The sequence below is a fragment of the Xiphias gladius genome, chromosome 9 (genome assembly GCF_016859285.1).
Source record: "Xiphias gladius isolate SHS-SW01 ecotype Sanya breed wild chromosome 9, ASM1685928v1, whole genome shotgun sequence".
Taxonomy (NCBI): Eukaryota; Metazoa; Chordata; class Actinopteri; order Istiophoriformes; family Xiphiidae; genus Xiphias; species Xiphias gladius.
This window is the reverse complement of record NC_053408.1, coordinates 12,151,756-12,172,215: the sequence shown is the minus strand read 5'-3', so window position 1 is coordinate 12,172,215 and position 20,460 is coordinate 12,151,756. Positions and strand designations below refer to the sequence as shown.

Genomic DNA, 20,460 nt, shown 5'->3' with positions numbered 1-20,460 from the left:
ATATTGACTTATTATTTGACTTACCATGAGTATTTTTTTTTATTGTCGTAATTTTTCGTCTGATTTTTCTTTTCCTGGAAGATATGGGCTTCCATTCTAACCATAACCTCGTGTTAAAATAAACACTAAACACTGGGCTTCTGACAAAGCCGCCCAGTTTGTGTCTTTGTCAGACACCTGCCATTAACCGCGTGGCTGAATGAGGAAGAAAAAGTTCATCCCCCTTGTGGTGGCCAAGTGCAACATATGGCCATATGTTGTTAAAGAAATTGAAATGTAATTGCCATAATGTTCTCTGTGTTTTCACCCCATTACAAATAATTCAACTCACCACAACTGCAGAACAAAAATAATACACACAGAACACAGAACACACTTGTCACAGTTCTCTTTACATCCCTCCTTGCCTATTGTTTCCACCCTTCACTCCTTCTGTCCACTTGTTTGTTTTCCATCTTTGCCCTTTTCACTTTTTTTGTTGTCCCTTTGCTGGTTGGCCTAGTTGTTGCAAGCTCAACCAGACCTTGATGAGTTCAGACAGTGTGAGAGGATGAGCAGATATCTTTGTTGCTGTCCCTTGATCTGAGTCCCCAGTTGCGTCTCTCGGTGTGATTAGATGGATGATGACAAAGCATTTCATCTTAGTTCAGTGGGTCAGATACAGTAGCTGGGGATCAGAGTCCTATCTGTGATGAGTGAGTGGATTACACCAGTGGGAGCTTCAGTCTTGTCCTGATGACAGATCCCCCTGTGATATGTGCACCGTCCAATGACAGATAGGATGGATCTTTGTTTAATCAAATGAAGCGCTCAGTACCGGGGCCTTAATCTAATCTGAAGGTCTTAAAATCTGGAATTTTAATGTAAAATCTCATAACATTTGCAGTCCAGTCATTGCGCTTTTACTAAACAAAGACACAGATGCACGATGATGATAAAAGCAGTTTTAATATTTAACTTTCTTAAATCAAAATTTACAAAAGTTACAAAAAGATACAAAACAAACCATTAATCATTGACACATTTACAAGTTTTTATTCACATTATTCATTAAATCATGTCTAAGATTGTTTTGTTTTTTTTACACAAACAGCTACATTGAAATTAAAGTTAAGTCTGTGTTTGACACAAAATATATTTGTATTTAACAAGCTGTCTTGGTTGATTTGTTCCAGGTCCGTCAGGGTTTGAAATGATTGTCTTGAATTGTGGTCCAATTGTGGTCCAGTCTGATCTCTGACGTAGAGCTCCCGTCAAATGTAAGAATCAGGACCGGGTGCTTGTGTGTGTTCCTGCTGGAAGACCACAATGATTAACTAAAATGGCAACAATGACATATATTGTTTCCAATGAAATATATTATTTCCCCGCTGGTTGATGTTGTACAGAACCTTTACAGCTCTGCATGTCACAGAGAAGTTCATCCAGTCGCATTAAATCCAGAACGACAGTGTTTTGAGACACTTAAAGCTGCATGATCATCTCACTTATTGTCATTCTGGACTCACCGTGTATGTGGGATTTATGAAAGGCACAAAACTGTCATCCCCAGTAGGTTCAAACTGCTGGGAAAAGAAGAAATTAAATGCGTCAAAAAACTGAGCACATACTGTATGCATATATAGACATATATAGACAAAAAAAAACAAAAAAAAAAAACCCACAAAATCCCAAAGACTTCACCACCTTGACATCTACTCTGACAACACCTCTGACAAAATAGTCCACTTGGATATTTCATTTCATACCTTTACTTGCAAATTTTCAATATTCGAGGCATGGAATTTATTCATGTTGGCAGATATCGAGCGGTAAACATAAGATTTTACACGTGTCTCCATGACTACCTGAACACTCGAAGCAGCTGATTGTGCAGCAGTGACGTCAGCGTCTTCTGTCTCGGAGCTGTATACTGGGTTCTCAAAAGCATCCTAAAATGGGCACAAGGAAGAAAAAAAACATAACAGTTTAAAGGGCTATCATAGTAGCTGAGGATCATCACAGAACAAAACAAATAAAACGCTCAGGGGTTCCGACAGTAAAACCTGAAGAGCTGCATTTGAGTATTTTGACATTTATAATAAGATTTATTATGTGATAATTTTCTCATTCTCTGCATTTTCTTGGATGTGGTTTTCATAATTTAGAACAAAAAGCCTTGAGCTATTAGATGTGAAAAACATTTGGTGTGACTTTAACTTGATGATGGATGTGAAACCCACCTTGTTGGCAGTGGCAGGTTTGTTTGCACTTCTTGTGGGCTCCTCCACAACCTGAACTTCTCCCATATACAAGGGATTATCCATGTTCTCCTGAGGAAGGAAAACACAGGAACACAAGCCTCAGCGTGTTTTTCCTTTTTTAGCACAACGTTAAAACAAAATAAAAACAGCAGGTACAAGAATTACAGTAAGTTTATATCAAAAATATCATAGCATAGCAGCAAAATGTTACCGTGTTGTATGTCACATATATGCAGATACCAAGCATAAGGAGGCACAGTGCGAGCAGAATCAATGCAGTCTACGGGCAAGCAGTGATTTCTGCTTACTGACCTCGTTTGTTCCACCAGGAGCAGACATGGCCGTCACCATGCTGCTGGAAGCGAGTTGTTCTCCAGCTTCATATGCCGGGTTCTCAAAACTCTTCCCCTCCTTGTCCACCATGGAAACAGACATAGAGGGAACCTGACATCGGACAAAAAGTAGACAGAACAAGAAAATAACTATACGAGGCCTCGAGAGTTGATCATTGGCAGTTGATGGAGTGGTTTGAGTTGGACGGCCGTTGTGCTACTGACCGCTTCTGAATCCACCCTTGTGTCACTGCCTTCTGTTTTCGGTGCACTGCGAGTCAAACCATTTCTGGGAATCATCAACACACAAACAGTGTATCATTCAGCTGTAACAGATTATGGTAAATAATAAAAAAAAACATATCCTGACAACAAAACAGAAGAAGTATACCTAGTGCAATAGTCTATTTATATTGAAAGCATTTAATTAAACTCAATTTCAACAATGAAGTCATTTGCTTTCAGTCTTATTTGGTAGTACTAGTTGTTACTTGTCAAAAACTGTGGAAATGTTATTTAGGAAATAAATATTTCAGATATGAAATTTCTGAAAGCAAAAACCATCTACTGTATCTTTTCGCTTCTGGCTCCATCTCACCTGAAGCTTGCCAGGGTGGGAATAGATGGCATACTGGGCATACTGGGCAAGGAGGGCAAGTTATTCTGCAGCCTCTCCAGCAGGTTGGGCTTCTTCCTGGCAGTATAGACCAGAGCAACTAGCAGAACCACAATCACTACGGTCACCCCGATGGCTATTCCAGCTGAGACGGAGGAACATGGACAAAAGGCGCTTCTTAATAATAAGATCAAGTTTTGCCGGTTACGAGTGACTTTGGATGTTGTGATGTTATATTTCTGGCTATGAAATCAAATATACCTGAGGATGCAACCACGTCGAATATGTTTGTCTGGCAGTATTCTCCCTTAAAGCCTGGAGGACATCTGTGAACCAAAATACAAACATTAGAATTGTAACATTTCAAACCTCTGCTCTCACTTACACTACTTGGTAACTGGACTAATACATTTGTCTGTGCATCAGTTTTTAGCATTTTGTTATGATTGCACGGGAGGTCATGTCTTCATGGTGTTTTTTCTAGTCCACTCTCAATTTCCAGTTGTAAAGACTAAAAAAGAAATCTTACTTGCAGAGAGCCTTGTTGTCATCAAAGTAGCAGGTGCCTCCATTTTGACACTGACATGGTGGTGGCATGGTAGGTGGTGGATCAAACCCTGAGATGTTTCATGTGAACAATTATTTTAACTTGGCAAATGATTTCTACTGTCCTGTTGCAGAAAAAGTATTATCAGTGGGTTGTAGATTGGGATGGATTTTAGTTTTTGGGTAAATCGCATTGATTTATGACTTTCTGGTCCCTTTTTTCCTGCATATTGTCTTTATCCACTCTGTCCACCATGATTAAGACAAAGTAGTTATTATTGTACTGGTATTTTACATTGTATAACCTCTTTACTAGACGTTTCTGGATTCGTTTGGATATCTGGCCCCATTAGCTATAAACATCATGCAAGGAGACAGGAGAGAATAATCTAAATTCAATTCATTCTGCTGCAATTACGATCATAGATTAATTTCTGCAACTTCAATGCATGATACCCCATGTTTTTATGACACATTCTGAAGAAAATTAATAATAAGAACACAATTTATTTTTTACCAGCATCGCATTCAGTGTTACTGCCGGGGATGAAGCTGGTGCCCTCCGGGCAGGCGCAGGTGTAGCCTCCCGGTCGCAGCAAGCACAGGTGGCTGCAGGTTCCCTTACATGGATTCTTCACTGCAGAGACAAGAAGGGTTGTGCTGATTCTTCCATTTCAACAAGTTAAAGAGCAGGACTTACTGTTAGTTTTAAAGTTTAAAACTTAAAATGGTAATCTGAAAAGAATGGAGATGTGTTGATCATGGCTAACGTCCTGCAGTTACACTTTTCTTCTTAGCAGATTATTGATTCGAGAAACATAAAAGAAATATATCAGTCAACAATAAAATAGCAACAGACAATTCTTAATTTAAAAATAAAAAGCAATAATACGTTATTTAATCAGTGTGACATACTGTATGAACAAAAACACCCTATGCACATTATTCCACAAGATTAATATAGTGCAGTTTGTGTAAATACTGTATGTGCTGTGGGTGAGTGTGCGGCTTACTGGCTATGGAGTTGTATCTCTGCTGCTGGTACACAGAGACCTGGGTCAGCCAGGGCCCGGCAGTCAGCAGCTTGGTCTTGGCTCCGTGGCCAAACTTGTCCTGGCGGAACACCTCGCCTTTCTCCTGAGTGCTCCAGTAAACATGGTCCTCGAATACACTCACACTGAAGGGGTTCCTCACATCTACACAGGGTGCACCATAGATGAACAAAATCCCAAGTGAAAAAGTGAACTGATGGAAACCGGAAATTTTAGCAATCCTCAAGATTCTACATCACCCATCCACATTCAAACATGCAGCATTTGAGGTCACTTAGGAACATATTTCTCCTCTAGACAGGATATGTGCCAAATCATTTTAATTAAAGTCTCACGTTTACAATCTCATCCTCACCTATGTAGAGGGCAGCTCTACGTTCTTCTCCTGAAGGCAGAACAGACTCTATGCGGCTTTCCTTCGAGTCAGACCAGTAGATTCTGTCACCGTTGGTGAAGTCGATTGATAGGCCAGTAGGCCAACCCAGGCCGTCACCCACAAGGACTTTCCTTTCCTGACCGTCCAGCCAAGAACACTCAATCTTGGCTGCGTCGCCACGGTCTGCCCAGTACAACATCCTGCAGAAACACAGCAGAGGTGTGAGCACTGGTCTCTGAGATGTGATAGGTTATACAGTAGGTCCCACCTATAAGGTTTTCTCCATTGCAGATATATATATAACATCATCTTTGGAATTGCACTTCTCTAACAGAGAATTTACATGGGAGGAGAAAAATAGAAAAATGTCTGCCATATCTTACCGTTTTAGTTCAGGAAAATCGACAAATATTTCGAGGGAAACAAAATCTTACTAACAAATGATTGTGTGTAATATTTGGATGTACAAGTTAAGCAACACAAAGTGACAGAAAATAAATAAACTGCCTCAAAGTCAATTAACTCTCTAAATTAAAGCAATATATCAAATAGTTCCTTAGAGCCAGATGTGGTAGCCCTGTCTGTCTTACCCCAGTCGTGGGTTGACAGCCACAGCAGATGGGTGACCTAGCTCAGTCTTGACTAGGTGCTTCCTGTAGCGTCCATCCAACATGGCCACCTCTAGCCGCTTCACCCTGGAATCTGCCCAGTAAAGGTTTCTAAAATGAGAAAAAAATACATAACTCTTCACATCACATGCTTAGACAAATGCAAACTCTATCAAGAAGCTGTATTTTTTAAAGTACAGTAGTACAGTACACACTATAAGTGCTTTACCGAAGGGCAACCCTTTTACTGGCACTGCTGTCCTTTTTTAAATTTGATCATAGGTTTTAATTGGCATCACACTCGTGTAAATGAAAAAAATAGTCTTAACTGATAGACTATGATCAAACTTGAGGCACCACAGTGCTGAAGGTACTTCAGTAACTTCAGCGCAAACGCACCTGCCCACCCAGTCCACGGCGATTCCGTCTGGTCTGGTGATGTATTTGATGCCGAGGTCCACAGCAGCACCGATGTTGTTACTGCCATCATCCAACGAAGGTATGTATGCTCTCTTAATGGCACCTGGCACAGAGTCCTTACTGGCCACAGTGAAGTACAACATACCTGAAAAAAGCACAAAGACATCATCAAACACGATTTAAGATTTGTTACTACTGTTTTTCAAAGCAAGGACCAAGTTGTCTTTCTTTTTTTCTAAGTCTGCAATATATAGTATTAATTTGTGTGTGTCTTACTGAACCCAGTGCTGTTGTGGTCCCAGTCATAGTCCAGAGCCATGATGTGCTCCTCTTCTTGGAATAAGTCATGGTAGGCCTCCGTCTGCAGGTTGAACCTCCGGATACGAATGTTCTCTGGTAGAAGCAGCAGGGGAGTCGCTCCTGAGGGAGACACGGACATTTACCTGATTTTGGCATTTTGCTGATTCTTCTAACTACAGGGACGTAGTAATAGGAAAACAAAAGTTCGGTCTCACTGTTCAGAAACATTTCGTGGATGGACACATTGAAAGATTGGATTAAACCTGAGATTTTTTAAGAGTAGTCTCTCTACCAGTAAAATGATCATGTAGGCATGCATCTTCATTTTTCTTTTTGTTTAATATCTACTCTGTATTTCTCCAAAATTCTATATAGAAACCACAAATTATAAATGTACTTTGTAAAGTTAATAATGCCAAACAAACACGAGGCCTACATTGTGGCGATGAGATTAAATAGGATTTCAACAGCAGCAGAAACTAGAATTTCCTTAATGTCACAAAACAGCGGTCTTCTTGGTAGAAATTTACAGTAGGAGAATGAAAAGAGGGGCACCCCTTCTAACCAGATTTACCAGCACAGCATTAATGAGCCACTGACAGAGGCCTGTTGTATCTGTTCCCACTTCCTCCAAGTGAGGTAAAAAAAAATCAATTTCGGTGACCCATCTACTTAGGTCTGCTTACGCTTAGTAAAAGATTGTTCTCACCCACAGCCTCGCACATCTTGCCGTTGCCCACCTTCCTGTACCCAGGGGCGCACTCACAGTCATAGCCGCCTTTGGTGTTCTTACAGACCTGAGGACAGGTGCCATACACCTCACACTCATTGATGTCTGAAAGAGAAAAGTAAACTTCTGGTCATGTTTTCCCTGCTCTGCGGATCTGACAGGCATGGTTTTACCCACCAGATCTTCAACTGGAATAGTGATGTCTTCGGAGAAATTTTGTTGATGTGTTCATCCATGTGCAGACATGCGTGTATGAGTGAGAGAAAAGAGGGAGCGCTCTCAAAGGCACCAAGAGTGTGCGTGTGTGTGTGTTTGTGTGTGTGTGTGTGTACCCAGGCAGGTGTAGGTGCTGTCTGGGTCCACTCTGTATCCGGGTCTGCAGGAGCAGATGAAACCAGTGCCGTTCAAGTTGGTGCACTCGTGCTGGCACAGCTTCTCCTCACAGTTGCGATCGTCACCAAAATCTGAAGCATGATAAAGAAAGCACATTTAAAACACATTTAAAACAGCTTCTGTCTTGAGCCAAATTATAGACCTACTTACTTTGTTTACATGGGCAGAATAATGCAACTATTGACCATAATCCAGTAATCTGTTCAAAATGATTTGCTGCAGTGAATCTTCATGTGACCATATATAGACCAGACAACGAGATACGTCTGTCCACCTGAAGTGTTATGGCCCCAGGTAGAGCAGCTCAGCATTGAAAAACTATGAAGGAGTGGAATTAAAACCAAAATGCATTATAGATAAATTGTGAGAAAAGATCTTGTAATGAGGTATGGATTATATGGCATATTATAAGAAAAAGGCCCCACAATAATTACAGCCATATCCATCATAATTGTGAGATCCATTCCTCAGAATTACAAGATCTTGACTGATAATTATGAGATGTTAAGTCATAATCAGGTTGCAGCCCGGCTCCAGATAAGCAGTGGAAAACGGAAGGATGGAAGGTCATAATTACACGGCACGGAAGTCAAAATTAGCGAGTATATGTTGGCGATTGCAACATACTTCCATACAAGACCACATGTTCATGTGATTGTAATTATCCAATACGTATGTCATAATTGTGACATCTTTTTCTTGTTATTATACAATCCATTTTTTTTGTTTCTGTTGAATGTGATGTGCTGCTCTGGTCTTGACATTTGATCTGATCACAGTTTTTGCCATTATCGGTGTACATATTCTAACTATAATTAAGTTTAACATACTGAACAGAAAACACCTTAAATCTCTGCTTAAAAATTTGAAAGATGCAGTTATCTGTCATTTTGAAACATTAGGTCACATTTTTGTTATCCAAAAGGTTTCATAGTGTTATCTCAATATCTAATAACTGACTTTACACTGGCATTAAAACAGGATATTGCCAGTGGGTGAATTTGTGTTTTGTCGTGCTACTCACTGCAGCCTAACTCGTCAGTGCGGTCCCCACAGTTGTCATTGTGGTCACATACGTATGGCAGGTTCACACAGTGTCCGTTGGAACACTTAAACTCTTCCAGTGTGCAGGGGGGCAGCGTGGGCTCGCGGCCTGAGAAGGACACAGTTGGAGGGAGTCGTCAACACAAGTATGCAGGGAAGGCTGAGTGGGTATACACCCCATCTGTGGAAACACGATCGCCTCCACTAATCTAAGACTGAATTCAGAGCTTTCTCTACAGTGTCGCTCTTTAATCCCCAACTGTCAAAAAACAAAACAAAACACAATAACATTAACGATAAAAAAAAAAAAAAGACTGTGAACGGACTGCCCATTAGATTAAACACCCACATGCATACACACAGACACACATGTACACATACAGTATATGTGGGCTGAGATATGTGTACATACAGGAATTCTCTCACACAGTCAAGTGCTCAAGTGTAGACACATACTTATATACTCTGACATGACACCATCCCGTATACTATCTACTGATTCAGCCAGAGGCTTCTCCACATCTTCCCCTCTGTCTTTACTGTCTCCTCCCTAAAAACAAATGGATTTCGATGAGCAAGCCAATGTCCACCTCTGCTCTGAGCCTAACTATTTAATCTCCTCTCAAAATAATTTGCTCTGATTGATGTTAAAGCTGATTGTGTAACAATTCTATAAAACAGACTACTTCCTTATCCCTTGTATGTTTCAGGCTTTGTGTCCTGTGCAGACACTGATGCCATTTTGGAATTTCCCATTTCACTGGCCTTAGAGAGGAAGGTTCAGGAGGCATTAGTGTTGTTTGGACTAATCCTCGGTGAGCCCAGAACCTGATGATTAGTGGTGCATTTAATGAACCTGAATTTATTACAAATCTGATTATGGCTATGTTTAAAAAGGGAGAAAAAGCATTTTTATTATTAAAAACACAACAACAGTACTGTACTGTAATCAAAACCTAATGTATTACATATAGAGGCACAACTTTTTGAAATAACAACATTTGAATGCCTCAGTGATACAAGTGTTTGGTCTTTGCTTTGAAACAGAAAAACCCCGTTTCAAAAATGATTTCATCACATTTGAGTTCTGCTACAGCTCAGGAGGATTTAAGAAACAGATTAAAACAGGTGAATGAGGATGTTGCTGTTAACACACAGTGCCTGTTATGCATAAATAGCACCGCCAATGGGTAAGGAGCAATATTTCTATTCAAAATAAACCTGCAACAACTACACAGACTGGGATGTGTGTGCATGAGAGTCATACAGAGCTCTTCCCTCTCGTCGCTGCCGTCTCCACAGTCGTCCTTCTGGTTGCACAGCAGGCCAGAGTAGATACAGTAGCCATTGGCACAGCGGAACCTGGACGGCATCTCACAGGTGACATTCACTGGTGAAACCAAAACAAATCTGAGTTGACACTAATCTCCAAGGGGTTAAAATATTAAAAACATACGACTAATATTAATTGCCTCCTCTCAGCATCTTCGTTGACTTAATTATGACCAAGAGTTAATGGGGGCAGGCAGCTGCAGAGCTGCTTTTGTCCAGATTCTTCGGTCACGTTCAAGAAGAGAGGCAAAAAAATCTGTTTTCATTCACCTATCTATGTCTGAGACAAATTACTCACATGGAAATCCTCTAAATATTTTATCAATCCTCAGACTAAGTGCGTTAGTTAGGATGAGGATTGGAGCAGTAATGTGGTTAAAGGCATGAATGATGGTGACGATGAAATACAGAGAGAATACAAATACAAACTTTCCACAGGACTTTGCCATACACAACAAACAAAATGACTCTCACAGCATAAGCTGAGCTGTTCGTCAGAGCGGTCCCCGCAGTCGTCATTGCCGTCACACACCCAGCTCTGGCTCACACACAGATGGTTCCCGCACTGGAACTGGCTCGGAGGGCACCACCGGCCCCCTGGGTAACGAGTAGCTGTCGTCGTGGGGAAAAATTTGGTTCATTATTGAAGTCAACTGTTTGTACATTTTCACCTTTAGAGGTTTTGCTGATTCTCTTTTTTCTTCAGCAACACTGTCTCTCTTCACTCTCATTCTGGTATAGACACTCATACCTGGGAGCTGACCAGTAAAACCAGTGTGGTGGTTATTGAATAAGATCCAGTGGAGTAGTTAGAGAAATACTTTTGTCTTATATCTGTAGTTTTGGCCCTCATTTCTCTTGGTTATGGTAACATTTTACTCGCCACCTTCTTTACTGCGATATGGAGGTGTGACACTCTGAGTCAGTAAATGTCAAGTAAATGTCAAAAGATTTGACTAAAAATTATCTGTTGTAAAAGTCCATTAGATCTTGTAGAACTATTTTGTGATTAGACTGCCGTCTTGCACTGTAGTTAATGCGGTTCAATGCAATTTTACAGAGTAAAGGAAAATTATAATGGATATTGTCGATGTTCGATTTCAGGTTCTAAATAGGATCAGGATGGGTTAAACTGCTTCTCTAGTTGCTTGTACTCTACTGCAGCACATTTTAGACATTTTCATAATAAAGACTTTACTCTGTAATAATTAAAGCCTAACGAAATGCAGACGCACACAAAAACAAAACAGAAGTGCGCTCAAACACTGCGGGCAGTTGCGATTAATTTTCACGTTGTTTACTTACGACAGCTGGTCTCATCTGACAGGTCCAGACAATCAGGCCGGCCATCACACTGCAGAGCAGCGGGGATACAGTGACCTGAGTCACACTGGAATGAACCTGGACGACACGTCTGCAAATCTGGAAGAGAGCCAGGACTTTAGCGTGTGCGTGTGTGCTCACGCGCGTGTGTGTGTGTTGTTTATGACAGGGAATATTCTGAGGGACTGAGTTTGTGTGCAGCGTCCTGCTCACCACAGTCTCGTTCATCTGAGTTGTCCCCACAGTCGTTGTCATGGTCACACACCCAGTTTCCAGGGATGCACTGTGCGTTGTCACAGCGAAACTCACTTTCAGAGCAAGGCCTTGGCTCTATAGACCATAATCACAGTCACAGGGACACATATATCTTCAGTATGAGATCAGAATGAGGTGTTACTGTTTGCACACCCTACACACACTCAAACTACACAAAGAGACAGTTCTTTAAGATGATGGTAAGATTGAAAGGGTAGGGTTAGATTGGCATTAACAAACATGAAATCAATTAAGTTTTTTTTTTGCACCTTCTAGATTTATAACCCAAATTACAAGGCAAACCTGAAGAAATTTTTTTTAATTTTGTTACTCTGGTCAGCATGTATACTTTCTGGTTTGCAATGGCATTGAGAAGGATGGAAAATATAACACCCACGGCAGTTCCTCTCGTCTGAGCCGTCACCACAGTCGTTGGTGCCATCACACTGCCAGCGGATGGGAACACAGCGGTAGTTGTCACATCGGAAATCTCCCAGAGGATCACAGGTCACTTCCTCTGTAAGAAGGACAAAGTCAGAAAGAGACGGCTTAAAAAGTTGATTCAACATGTGGCCAAAGAGCAAGCGTGCTGTGACTGCACGCCAACGCTTAAGGTTTAAAACACAGGTTTAAAACACAATGAAATTGAACAATAAACTGAATAAACGATTCACTCAATGAGCTTTTTTTATACTCTCAAAAACAAAAAAAATATTACCATAGTCAATCCCACTAATTCTCCTCAGACGGAGTTATAGCGCTTTCTCAGGCTAACATCACTTTAACATCCTATGCTTGTCTACATCATACAGTGAAAGTGGCTTTGAAACTTAGGAAAGGCAGGAAAAATAAGCCTATAACACAAATGGCAAAAACGTTTTGTATTTGTCTTCATTCTTAATGCATTTCCAGATTCCATTAGCTCTTTCCGATGGTGCAATGTGTACAAAGCTCCTGCAGAAAAATCTACATCTCTGTTCATGCTAAAGAAACTTCCTATGGACTTCAAAAAACATAGTTCACTGTTTTTTTTTTGTTTTTCTAATTTGTTCCTTGGCCTGGATTAGATTTGACATGGACTCAACTAGTGCGGTCTTTGCTACAGCCCTGCCTTCACATAACAACACATCTGCCAGCACATAAGCACTGACCGCAGCCCTGCTCGTCGCTGTTGTCGATGCAGTCGTTGGTGCCATCACACTGCCAGCGGATGGGAACACAGCGGTAGTTGTCACATCGGAAATCTCCCAGAGGATCACAGGTCACTTCCTCTGTAAGAAGGACAAAGTCAGAAAGAGACGGCTTAAAAAGTTGATTCAACATGTGGCCAAAGAGCAAGCGTGCTGTGACTGCACGCCAACGCTTAAGGTTTAAAACACAGGTTTAAAACACAATGAAATTGAACAATAAACTGAATAAACGATTCACTCAATGAGCTTTTTTTATACTCTCAAAAACAAAAAAAATATTACCATAGTCAATCCCACTAATTCTCCTCAGACGGAGTTATAGCGCTTTCTCAGGCTAACATCACTTTAACATCCTATGCTTGTCTACATCATACAGTGAAAGTGGCTTTGAAACTTAGGAAAGGCAGGAAAAATAAGCCTATAACACAAATGGCAAAAACGTTTTGTATTTGTCTTCATTCTTAATGCATTTCCAGATTCCATTAGCTCTTTCCGATGGTGCAATGTGTACAAAGCTCCTGCAGAAAAATCTACATCTCTGTTCATGCTAAAGAAACTTCCTATGGACTTCAAAAAACATAGTTCACTGTTTTTTTTTTGTTTTTCTAATTTGTTCCTTGGCCTGGATTAGATTTGACATGGACTCAACTAGTGCGGTCTTTGCTACAGCCCTGCCTTCACATAACAACACATCTGCCAGCACATAAGCACTGACCGCAGCCCTGCTCGTCGCTGTTGTCGATGCAGTCGTTGGTGCCGTCGCAGCGGGCCCACTGAGGAATACAGCGGTAGTTTGTCTTGCAGGAGAACTCAGTGTCTGCGTCGCACTTGTAGTCTGGACCCACTGGACAGAGGAAGGAGACAGAGAGACAGGAGACAGGAGACACGAGGAAAGAGGCGAGAATGGCGAGTGAGACACAGAAAATGAAGAACATAGGAGATGAGAAAGTATAGGGAAGAAATGAGACAGAGCAAGACAAACATTCAGTAAAAGCAGACAGAAGAGGATGAGAGGGGAAAGATAAATAGTTTGTGCCACCTAAATTTATAAAAAAAAAAACCCACAGTACCTGCAATACAACAACATTAATTCACTCAGGTTTCTCTTGGGGCACGGCTGAGTCTACAACGATTACATATCATTGAAAAACAGATAAATCTATACTTGATTAAACTGTCAGCTCTGTTCTGCCACAGTGCACTGCTGCCATCAATTACGGCACTGCCATTCTTTTTTTGTGCTCATTGCAGACACAAGTCGGAGGGAAATCAGGCAGTTGGTCCTGTAACCTGCAGTGACACAGGTTCAGTTCCTGCCTCAGCCCTGAACAACACATCTTACCCCTCTCTGGGCTCATTTGGAATCATCAGGTTAAATAATAAATTGTATAATGTTGTTGTTTCATCATGGACTTAACTGACTAAAATTGCATTCTCCTAATATACCACTTACTGCAGGTTTCATAAGGTTCATCAGATCCGTCTCCACAGTCGTCCTGGGCATCACACACGTAGCTCGATGGCAGGCAGCGCCCGTTGGCACAATGGAACTGTCCCGGTTGGCAGGTCCTCTGGGAACAAGTCTCTGGGTCCTCGTCGCTGCCATCGGAACAGTCATTTACTCCATCGCAGTGCCAGGACACAGGGATGCACTTCTTGTCTTTACACTGGAACTGGTTTTCCTGGCATCGGTGGTCACCTACACGGACAGACTACAGCTTGACTTGTGTTTGAAAACTGAACATTTGAACTGGCCTGAATTTTTAACCAGTAAATGTAGTATTCCTCAGAAAATCAGGCCAGACCAAAAACAGTCACTAAAAATTCTGCAAGTGTAGAACAACTTATTCGGTAGTTTGTCAATGAATTTTGAGGTTCTAGTGATTCATTTTAATTTCAGCTTTCTATCAGGTTTTCTGCACTAAAGATAAAAAAAGAAAAGAAAAGAAAAGTTAATTAACATACTGCAGAGAGCAGCATCCTCGTCTGAGCTGTCAGGGCAGTCCGAGTCACCATCGCAGATGAAACCGGAGTAGGTACAGTTCCCGTCTTGACACTGGAACTGGCCGATGGGGCAGTAACGGGGAGGGCAGGTCTGAGGTTCATCCGAGCCATCGCCGCAATCTGACTGCCCGTCACACTTCCACCATATGGGAACGCACCTGAAAACAACAAAAGCAGATTAGATTATAGAAAATAAATGCAAAATTTATCTGCAAGATGCTTTTTAACTTGTTTTACAACCGTTCGTCTTTAATGATATTTCTCCTTTTTCTGGACGCCTTTGATACTTTTGACCTTGTCAGCTTTTATCAGTTCTTTCATATGATTCAGTTTTTTTAGTTACTTTATTTTGTAATAAATCTTAATGACAGACATTGAATGCCTGTCTTTTCCTCGGGACAGACTTGTGAACTATGTAAACACCAGAGATAACAATAAGAAATAAAATACTTTTTTTTAAAAAGTAATAAGTATAAAATAAGTCCAGGACCTTGTGGTTCTATCCCTTACAAAGTCTGATATTGTGTATTTTTTATAAATGATATACAAATCTGTCACTAAACCATAACTAAACAAATAAGCAGCTTGTAAAGTCTGTATAGCAAGCGTTTGAAAAATAAGAGATGATAGTTTGTCATGTGTCATTTGCATATTATTTTTTTGTTAATTTATAATGTTGAACTGTTTACAATTTAAATCTTATGAGAGATACAGCTTAAAAACTGTAGCACTGACTGCATGATGAGCATTGTGGAGATTGTGACATGGGAACACAGATGATTTTAATGTGAAACTGACTTCTCGTTATCCCCACAGCGGAACTGGGTGCTGGAGCAGTCAGCGACACACTGGATCTTGAAGCCCACAGAGACGCCAATGAAGTGATCGGGACACTGGCAGGAAGCTTGCTGCCCGCCAGGCGCGATCAGACACAGATGACTGCAGGTCAGGTGATGGGAGGAGCAGGGGTTTTCACCTAGGAAATATGATAATTAAAAATGACGTAGTGGTGAATTTAGAGCTGCGGTCTATTGCGACAATAGGTATATAAACGTGTACAGTTTACATACTTCGAGGCTGCCTGTAGGGGTGGTAGACGTGAATGTCGTAGGGCCGATGTGTGTTGTTCCCCATGACTGTGCGCTGCTCGCCAGTGTACTTGTGGGCCTTCTCCACCGTGTGTGTGTTCCAGTCTGTCCAGTAGACCCAGTCCTCAAATAGGGAAGCAGCAAAGACATGAGGAAGACTACCAGCGACGGCCCGGTGTCGGTTCTGGCCGTCCATGTCTGCAAAGCTGGAGGATGATACAGTGAAGGGTCAGTACATATTACAGGCATTTCACCACTGCTCTGTTATCCAGAGAAATTTAGGCTTCAGGAATTCAGAGCCTTGCTGTTACTTAATATGGACTCATGTCTGAAGGTCTTAACTCACTCCAAGAAGTTTAGGTGGGAATCAGCAAAGAAGATCTTGTTTGTGGTGTAGTCTATGGTCAGAGCATTAGGCCACTCCAGCTTGGTTGTGATAATAGCGCTGACATTGCTTCCGTCCATGCCAACTCTGCCGATATATGCTGCGTCAGCCCAGTCGGTCCAGTACAGCCATCTGGGAAAAAAGGAGGAAAGGAAGGGAGAGGACAGAGGGGACAGGAAAAATTTCAAATAAACAATTTAAGAGCATTGTAAATCCTGCAATTAACAGGCAGTTACATCTAGTAATACCTAATATTTTATTTCTGGACCCATTTATTACCTACGCTATTCCTGTTCCTAAGTGGACCAGCATGGACAGAATGAGATTACACAGGTATTTCCAGTGCAACAGTAAAGTCTGACAGGAAAAAAACATTGTGGCAATATTAAACGTCACCTCTAAACATCTGCTTTTGGTGTTGTGTTTGTGTCTGTGTGGGTGTGAAAGTGCGTGTTAGTACCCATATTTAGGGTTGACAGCTACAGCACGAGGTCGACTGATAATATAAGTGGTATTTCCGTCTGTGAACTCCCCTGACAGTAGCCTCTTCTGGTAGCGTCCATCCAGCTCCATCACATGAACTGAGCCGTAATAACCATCCACCCAGTACAACTTCCTGCAGTAGACACAAGAAGTTCCCATTAACATCCCTGCAGCCTTGTGTTGGTCAGCCTTTGATCAATTCATAACAACAGTGTATACAAAAAATGTATTATTAATTAAAGGAACAAAGTTCTCCTGCAAATTTAAAATTAGTTTTCACACAAATTTATCTATGTATTGGATGCCTAGTGTTTGATAAATAATAAATTAAATAATTAAATATTAATTAAATAATATATTAATATATTATTCATCAACAAGAACATAAAAGTTCCTCCCACTTCACACACCTGCCCACCCAGTCCAGCGCCAGGCCTTCAGCTCCTCTGATGTCATTATCCACCAGTGTCTCCCTGTCAGTCTCGTCAAAACGCATCCTCTCAATCTTTCCTGCCCCTGCATCCAGCCAATAAAGCCTCTTCTCATAGTGATCAAAATCTAATGCCACCACTTTAGATAGCCCCTGCAAGACTATACTCAAATGTGACCCGTCAGTGGTCAAATTGCGGATGTAGTAGCGATTACTATACAACAGGTATGGGGCAATGCCACTGTTCTGACGACAGGTGCGCCCATCAGCTTCGCGGATGTACCCCGGGGCACATTTGCAGTGGTAAGAACCCACAGAGTTCTCACAGATCTGGCTGCAGACGGCGGGTGTGCTGAGACACTCGTTGAGGTCCTCACAAGCTTTGCCATCTGGCATGAGTTGGTAGCCCGGGTGGCAGGAGCAGTAGTAACCGGTGAGGGTATCAGTGCAGAGCTGGGCGCACTGGTGGACAAAAGGGTTGCGGCACTCATTGACTCCTAAACAGAACAAGGAGAGCAGATGAAGTGGAGATAAAACAGGAAACAAGGGGACGCGGACAAATGACTTGAGACATCTCAACTCGAAATGAGTGAACAAGATTCTCACAGATTAGAAAGAACCTATACAATTCACTGGACAATTAGTCATTGAACTGATTGAAATTACAATATCCACCATTAATAGGATAGAAAATGAGCAAAAGCAAAACTTCTCCATAAAATATGGTGTGTTTTTTTTTTAAAGATTGGAGTTAATATGTTAGTTCTCCAAATTTCCCCGATTGCACATAAATTTTAGGAGCGTGAAGAATCTTCTCAACATGTATACTGGTTTGGAAAGAAACCATGTTTTGGTCTCCACTGAATTAAAACAATAAAACATGTGAAAGAGATGCTGTTCTTCCACTAATTTACATCAGTAAACAGAGTGACATTTCTGTGTGTCTCTCACCACAGCCTTTTTCGTCGCTGTTGTCCTGGCAGTCTTTCTGTCCGTTGCACACCTTGTTGCTGTCGATACACTCGCCTGACTTGCACATGTACTGCTGGGGAGCACAGGTGGGCTGGGGCGTAGTGCACAAGCTGTCCGCCTCATCTGAGCCGTCCATACAGTCGCTCTCCCCGTCGCAGGTGAAGGAGGCGGAGATGCAGGCTCCGTTCCCGCAGGTGAACTGGCTGCTGCTGCACGTGTCGTACGTACAGCCCAACTCATCGCTGCCGTCCCCGCAGTCGTTCACACGGTCACAGCTGGAAGGGAGGAGTAATTCATTATTAAGTGACAAGAGAATTACTTTCTGGACTGGTAAAGAAATGTCTTTTATTTATAGTTTTATTCACTCACACACAATTCGTACTTACTGGTAGGGGAGAAGGATGCAAAGTCCATTGGAGCAGGCAAACTCGTTCATATGGCAGGTCCGATTGGGGCAGCTCTGGAGCTCGTCAGCTGCATTGGCGCAATCTTTCTCCCCATCACACACAAAGCTTGAGGGCACACAGCGTGGGTGGCCAGGGTACCAGGTTGGGCAGGTGAACTGGTCGGAGCTGCAGGTACGTTGTCCTGCGGGGGAAGGAGAAAGAATGAAAAGGGTCAGTTGGGGACTATATACCATAAACATATTCAAAATCACACATTTAGTTTTGAAGATTTTCAAAAACATCTGATAACAATAAAAAAACTCAAATTAGCTCAAATATAGTGTATTTTTCTAGCCTCAAGCCCATCACACACAATAAATAGACCACCAGCATTCCCCTCCCACAGGGTAATAGATAAATGTCTAAGTGGTGTCTCACCACACTGTAGTTCAGGAGCCTCGTCACTGCTGTCCCAGCAGTCATTGTTGCCATCACAGACCAGTGATGGGGGGATGCAGTTTCCATTGGTACAAGTGAACTGGTTGGGACTGCATGTCCTGATCTGATCCTCTGCACAGGATCAGAAAAACAGAAATAATATTTATATTTCTATATATTAATTATAAACTTTTTACACAATGTTGGCTGTGAATAAAGTAAAAAATTAAAATGGCACATTTTGACCTAAAGATGTCATCCAATGTGATGGCTTCACGTACAAAAAAAAAATCATACTAGACATGGAAAAGTCATGGATAGTGACAAGAAAGTCAAAAGCTTGATCTCTATCCATCGGCAAATGAGTCCTGTCAAGCTACCAAGACAGTGAATATGCTGTTTGAATGTAACTTGTACCTGTGAGGTTATAAACCTGAAATATCAAATGGAATTGCAGGGAACTCACCACAGGAGGGAGGTTCATCTGTCCAATCGCTGCAGTCTCTGATGGAGTCACACACCCAAGAGTTAGGGATACACTTCCCTCCATCACAGCGGAACTGGTCCGGAGAGCATGTACGTCCCGCTGTAGTAGAGTAACACAAATACAATTTCATAGATTTAGACCTGTATCCGTATGTATTTCTACTCAGCTGTTAAAACATAAACTTTGTGGGTGATAGAGTTCTTATCAGCAGTTCTCTATTTCTCTCTCTCTCACTAAGCAGCAAGACAAATGCTGAGTGTTCAACTTACCGCAGAAGAGAGGATTCTCATCGCTGTTGTCTCCACAATTGTTGTAGCCATCACACAGATTTTCATTGTAAATGCAGATGTTGGTGTTGTCACACTTCATCTGGCCAGCAGGACATGTCCTATCGGCTGGAGGGCACAAGATCATAGACACAGGGTCAGTGGCAGTCCTTTGATTACAGGTACATGACTCTTATTTAGCTACACAGGGTCACATCTGGTCTCACTTCAAATGTAGTTACTGAGGAAGACGAGATGGTGACTCATGCAGAAGAACCACTGTCTCTTTCAAACCTTTATTCCAATTTTGCTATTTCAACATGTGCACAGCAAATATCTCATCTTCCCCCATAATCAAGTCCTCAGTTAATGAATCAATTCCTTGATTGGGCCGATCATTACTCACGGCAGTTGATTTCATCAGAGGTGGCGTTGTCTCTGCAGTCACTGTGGCCATCACAGACAAAGGCTGCACTGATACAGCGTCCGTTGGCGCAGGAGAACTCAGTCGCGGGGTTACAGGTGGGGAAGGGGCAGCCCCTTTCATCACTGTTGTCACCGCAGTCATCTGTGTAGTCACAGGTGTAGCTGACTGGCACGCAGCGCCTGTTGTCACAGGTGAAGTCCATAGCTGAGCAGGTGTGGAAGGCTGTGTGCGAAGAATGACAGACTCTAGATTTATTTTCTAATAATGATGTTTATGTTTTATATGTCCACTCAAAATGGCAACCATACACTGTTCAAAGTCAAATTAAACTTAG

General features: G+C 41.8%; 1 protein-coding gene across 1 annotated transcript in view; it reads right to left on the bottom strand.

Annotated features, from left to right (window-relative positions):
- Positions 1-327: 327 nt before the first annotated feature.
- The window catches only part of lrp2b (low density lipoprotein receptor-related protein 2b), a 42,371-nt gene continuing 22,238 nt past the window's right edge, over positions 328-20,460 (bottom strand). Inside the window, exons 45-81 of the mRNA XM_040135937.1 lie at positions 20,106-20,348; positions 19,703-19,828; positions 19,413-19,532; positions 18,947-19,078; positions 18,509-18,710; positions 18,102-18,397; positions 17,131-17,647; positions 16,698-16,853; positions 16,199-16,369; positions 15,835-16,058; positions 15,563-15,740; positions 14,726-14,922; positions 14,214-14,459; positions 13,476-13,604; positions 11,968-12,087; positions 11,529-11,645; positions 11,298-11,414; positions 10,467-10,604; positions 9,928-10,050; positions 8,641-8,769; positions 7,556-7,687; positions 7,203-7,328; positions 6,470-6,613; positions 6,173-6,338; positions 5,756-5,884; positions 5,145-5,365; positions 4,751-4,933; positions 4,255-4,374; positions 3,721-3,808; positions 3,453-3,517; positions 3,174-3,336; positions 2,801-2,864; positions 2,556-2,687; positions 2,223-2,312; positions 1,848-1,931; positions 1,509-1,565; positions 328-336 (exon numbers count right to left, since the gene is read on the bottom strand). Of these exons, the coding sequence (XP_039991871.1) occupies positions 328-336; positions 1,509-1,565; positions 1,848-1,931; positions 2,223-2,312; positions 2,556-2,687; positions 2,801-2,864; positions 3,174-3,336; positions 3,453-3,517; positions 3,721-3,808; positions 4,255-4,374; positions 4,751-4,933; positions 5,145-5,365; positions 5,756-5,884; positions 6,173-6,338; positions 6,470-6,613; positions 7,203-7,328; positions 7,556-7,687; positions 8,641-8,769; positions 9,928-10,050; positions 10,467-10,604; positions 11,298-11,414; positions 11,529-11,645; positions 11,968-12,087; positions 13,476-13,604; positions 14,214-14,459; positions 14,726-14,922; positions 15,563-15,740; positions 15,835-16,058; positions 16,199-16,369; positions 16,698-16,853; positions 17,131-17,647; positions 18,102-18,397; positions 18,509-18,710; positions 18,947-19,078; positions 19,413-19,532; positions 19,703-19,828; positions 20,106-20,348 (5,654 nt within the window). The remainder of the gene's footprint in view (positions 337-1,508; positions 1,566-1,847; positions 1,932-2,222; positions 2,313-2,555; positions 2,688-2,800; positions 2,865-3,173; positions 3,337-3,452; positions 3,518-3,720; positions 3,809-4,254; positions 4,375-4,750; positions 4,934-5,144; positions 5,366-5,755; positions 5,885-6,172; positions 6,339-6,469; positions 6,614-7,202; positions 7,329-7,555; positions 7,688-8,640; positions 8,770-9,927; positions 10,051-10,466; positions 10,605-11,297; positions 11,415-11,528; positions 11,646-11,967; positions 12,088-13,475; positions 13,605-14,213; positions 14,460-14,725; positions 14,923-15,562; positions 15,741-15,834; positions 16,059-16,198; positions 16,370-16,697; positions 16,854-17,130; positions 17,648-18,101; positions 18,398-18,508; positions 18,711-18,946; positions 19,079-19,412; positions 19,533-19,702; positions 19,829-20,105; positions 20,349-20,460) is intronic.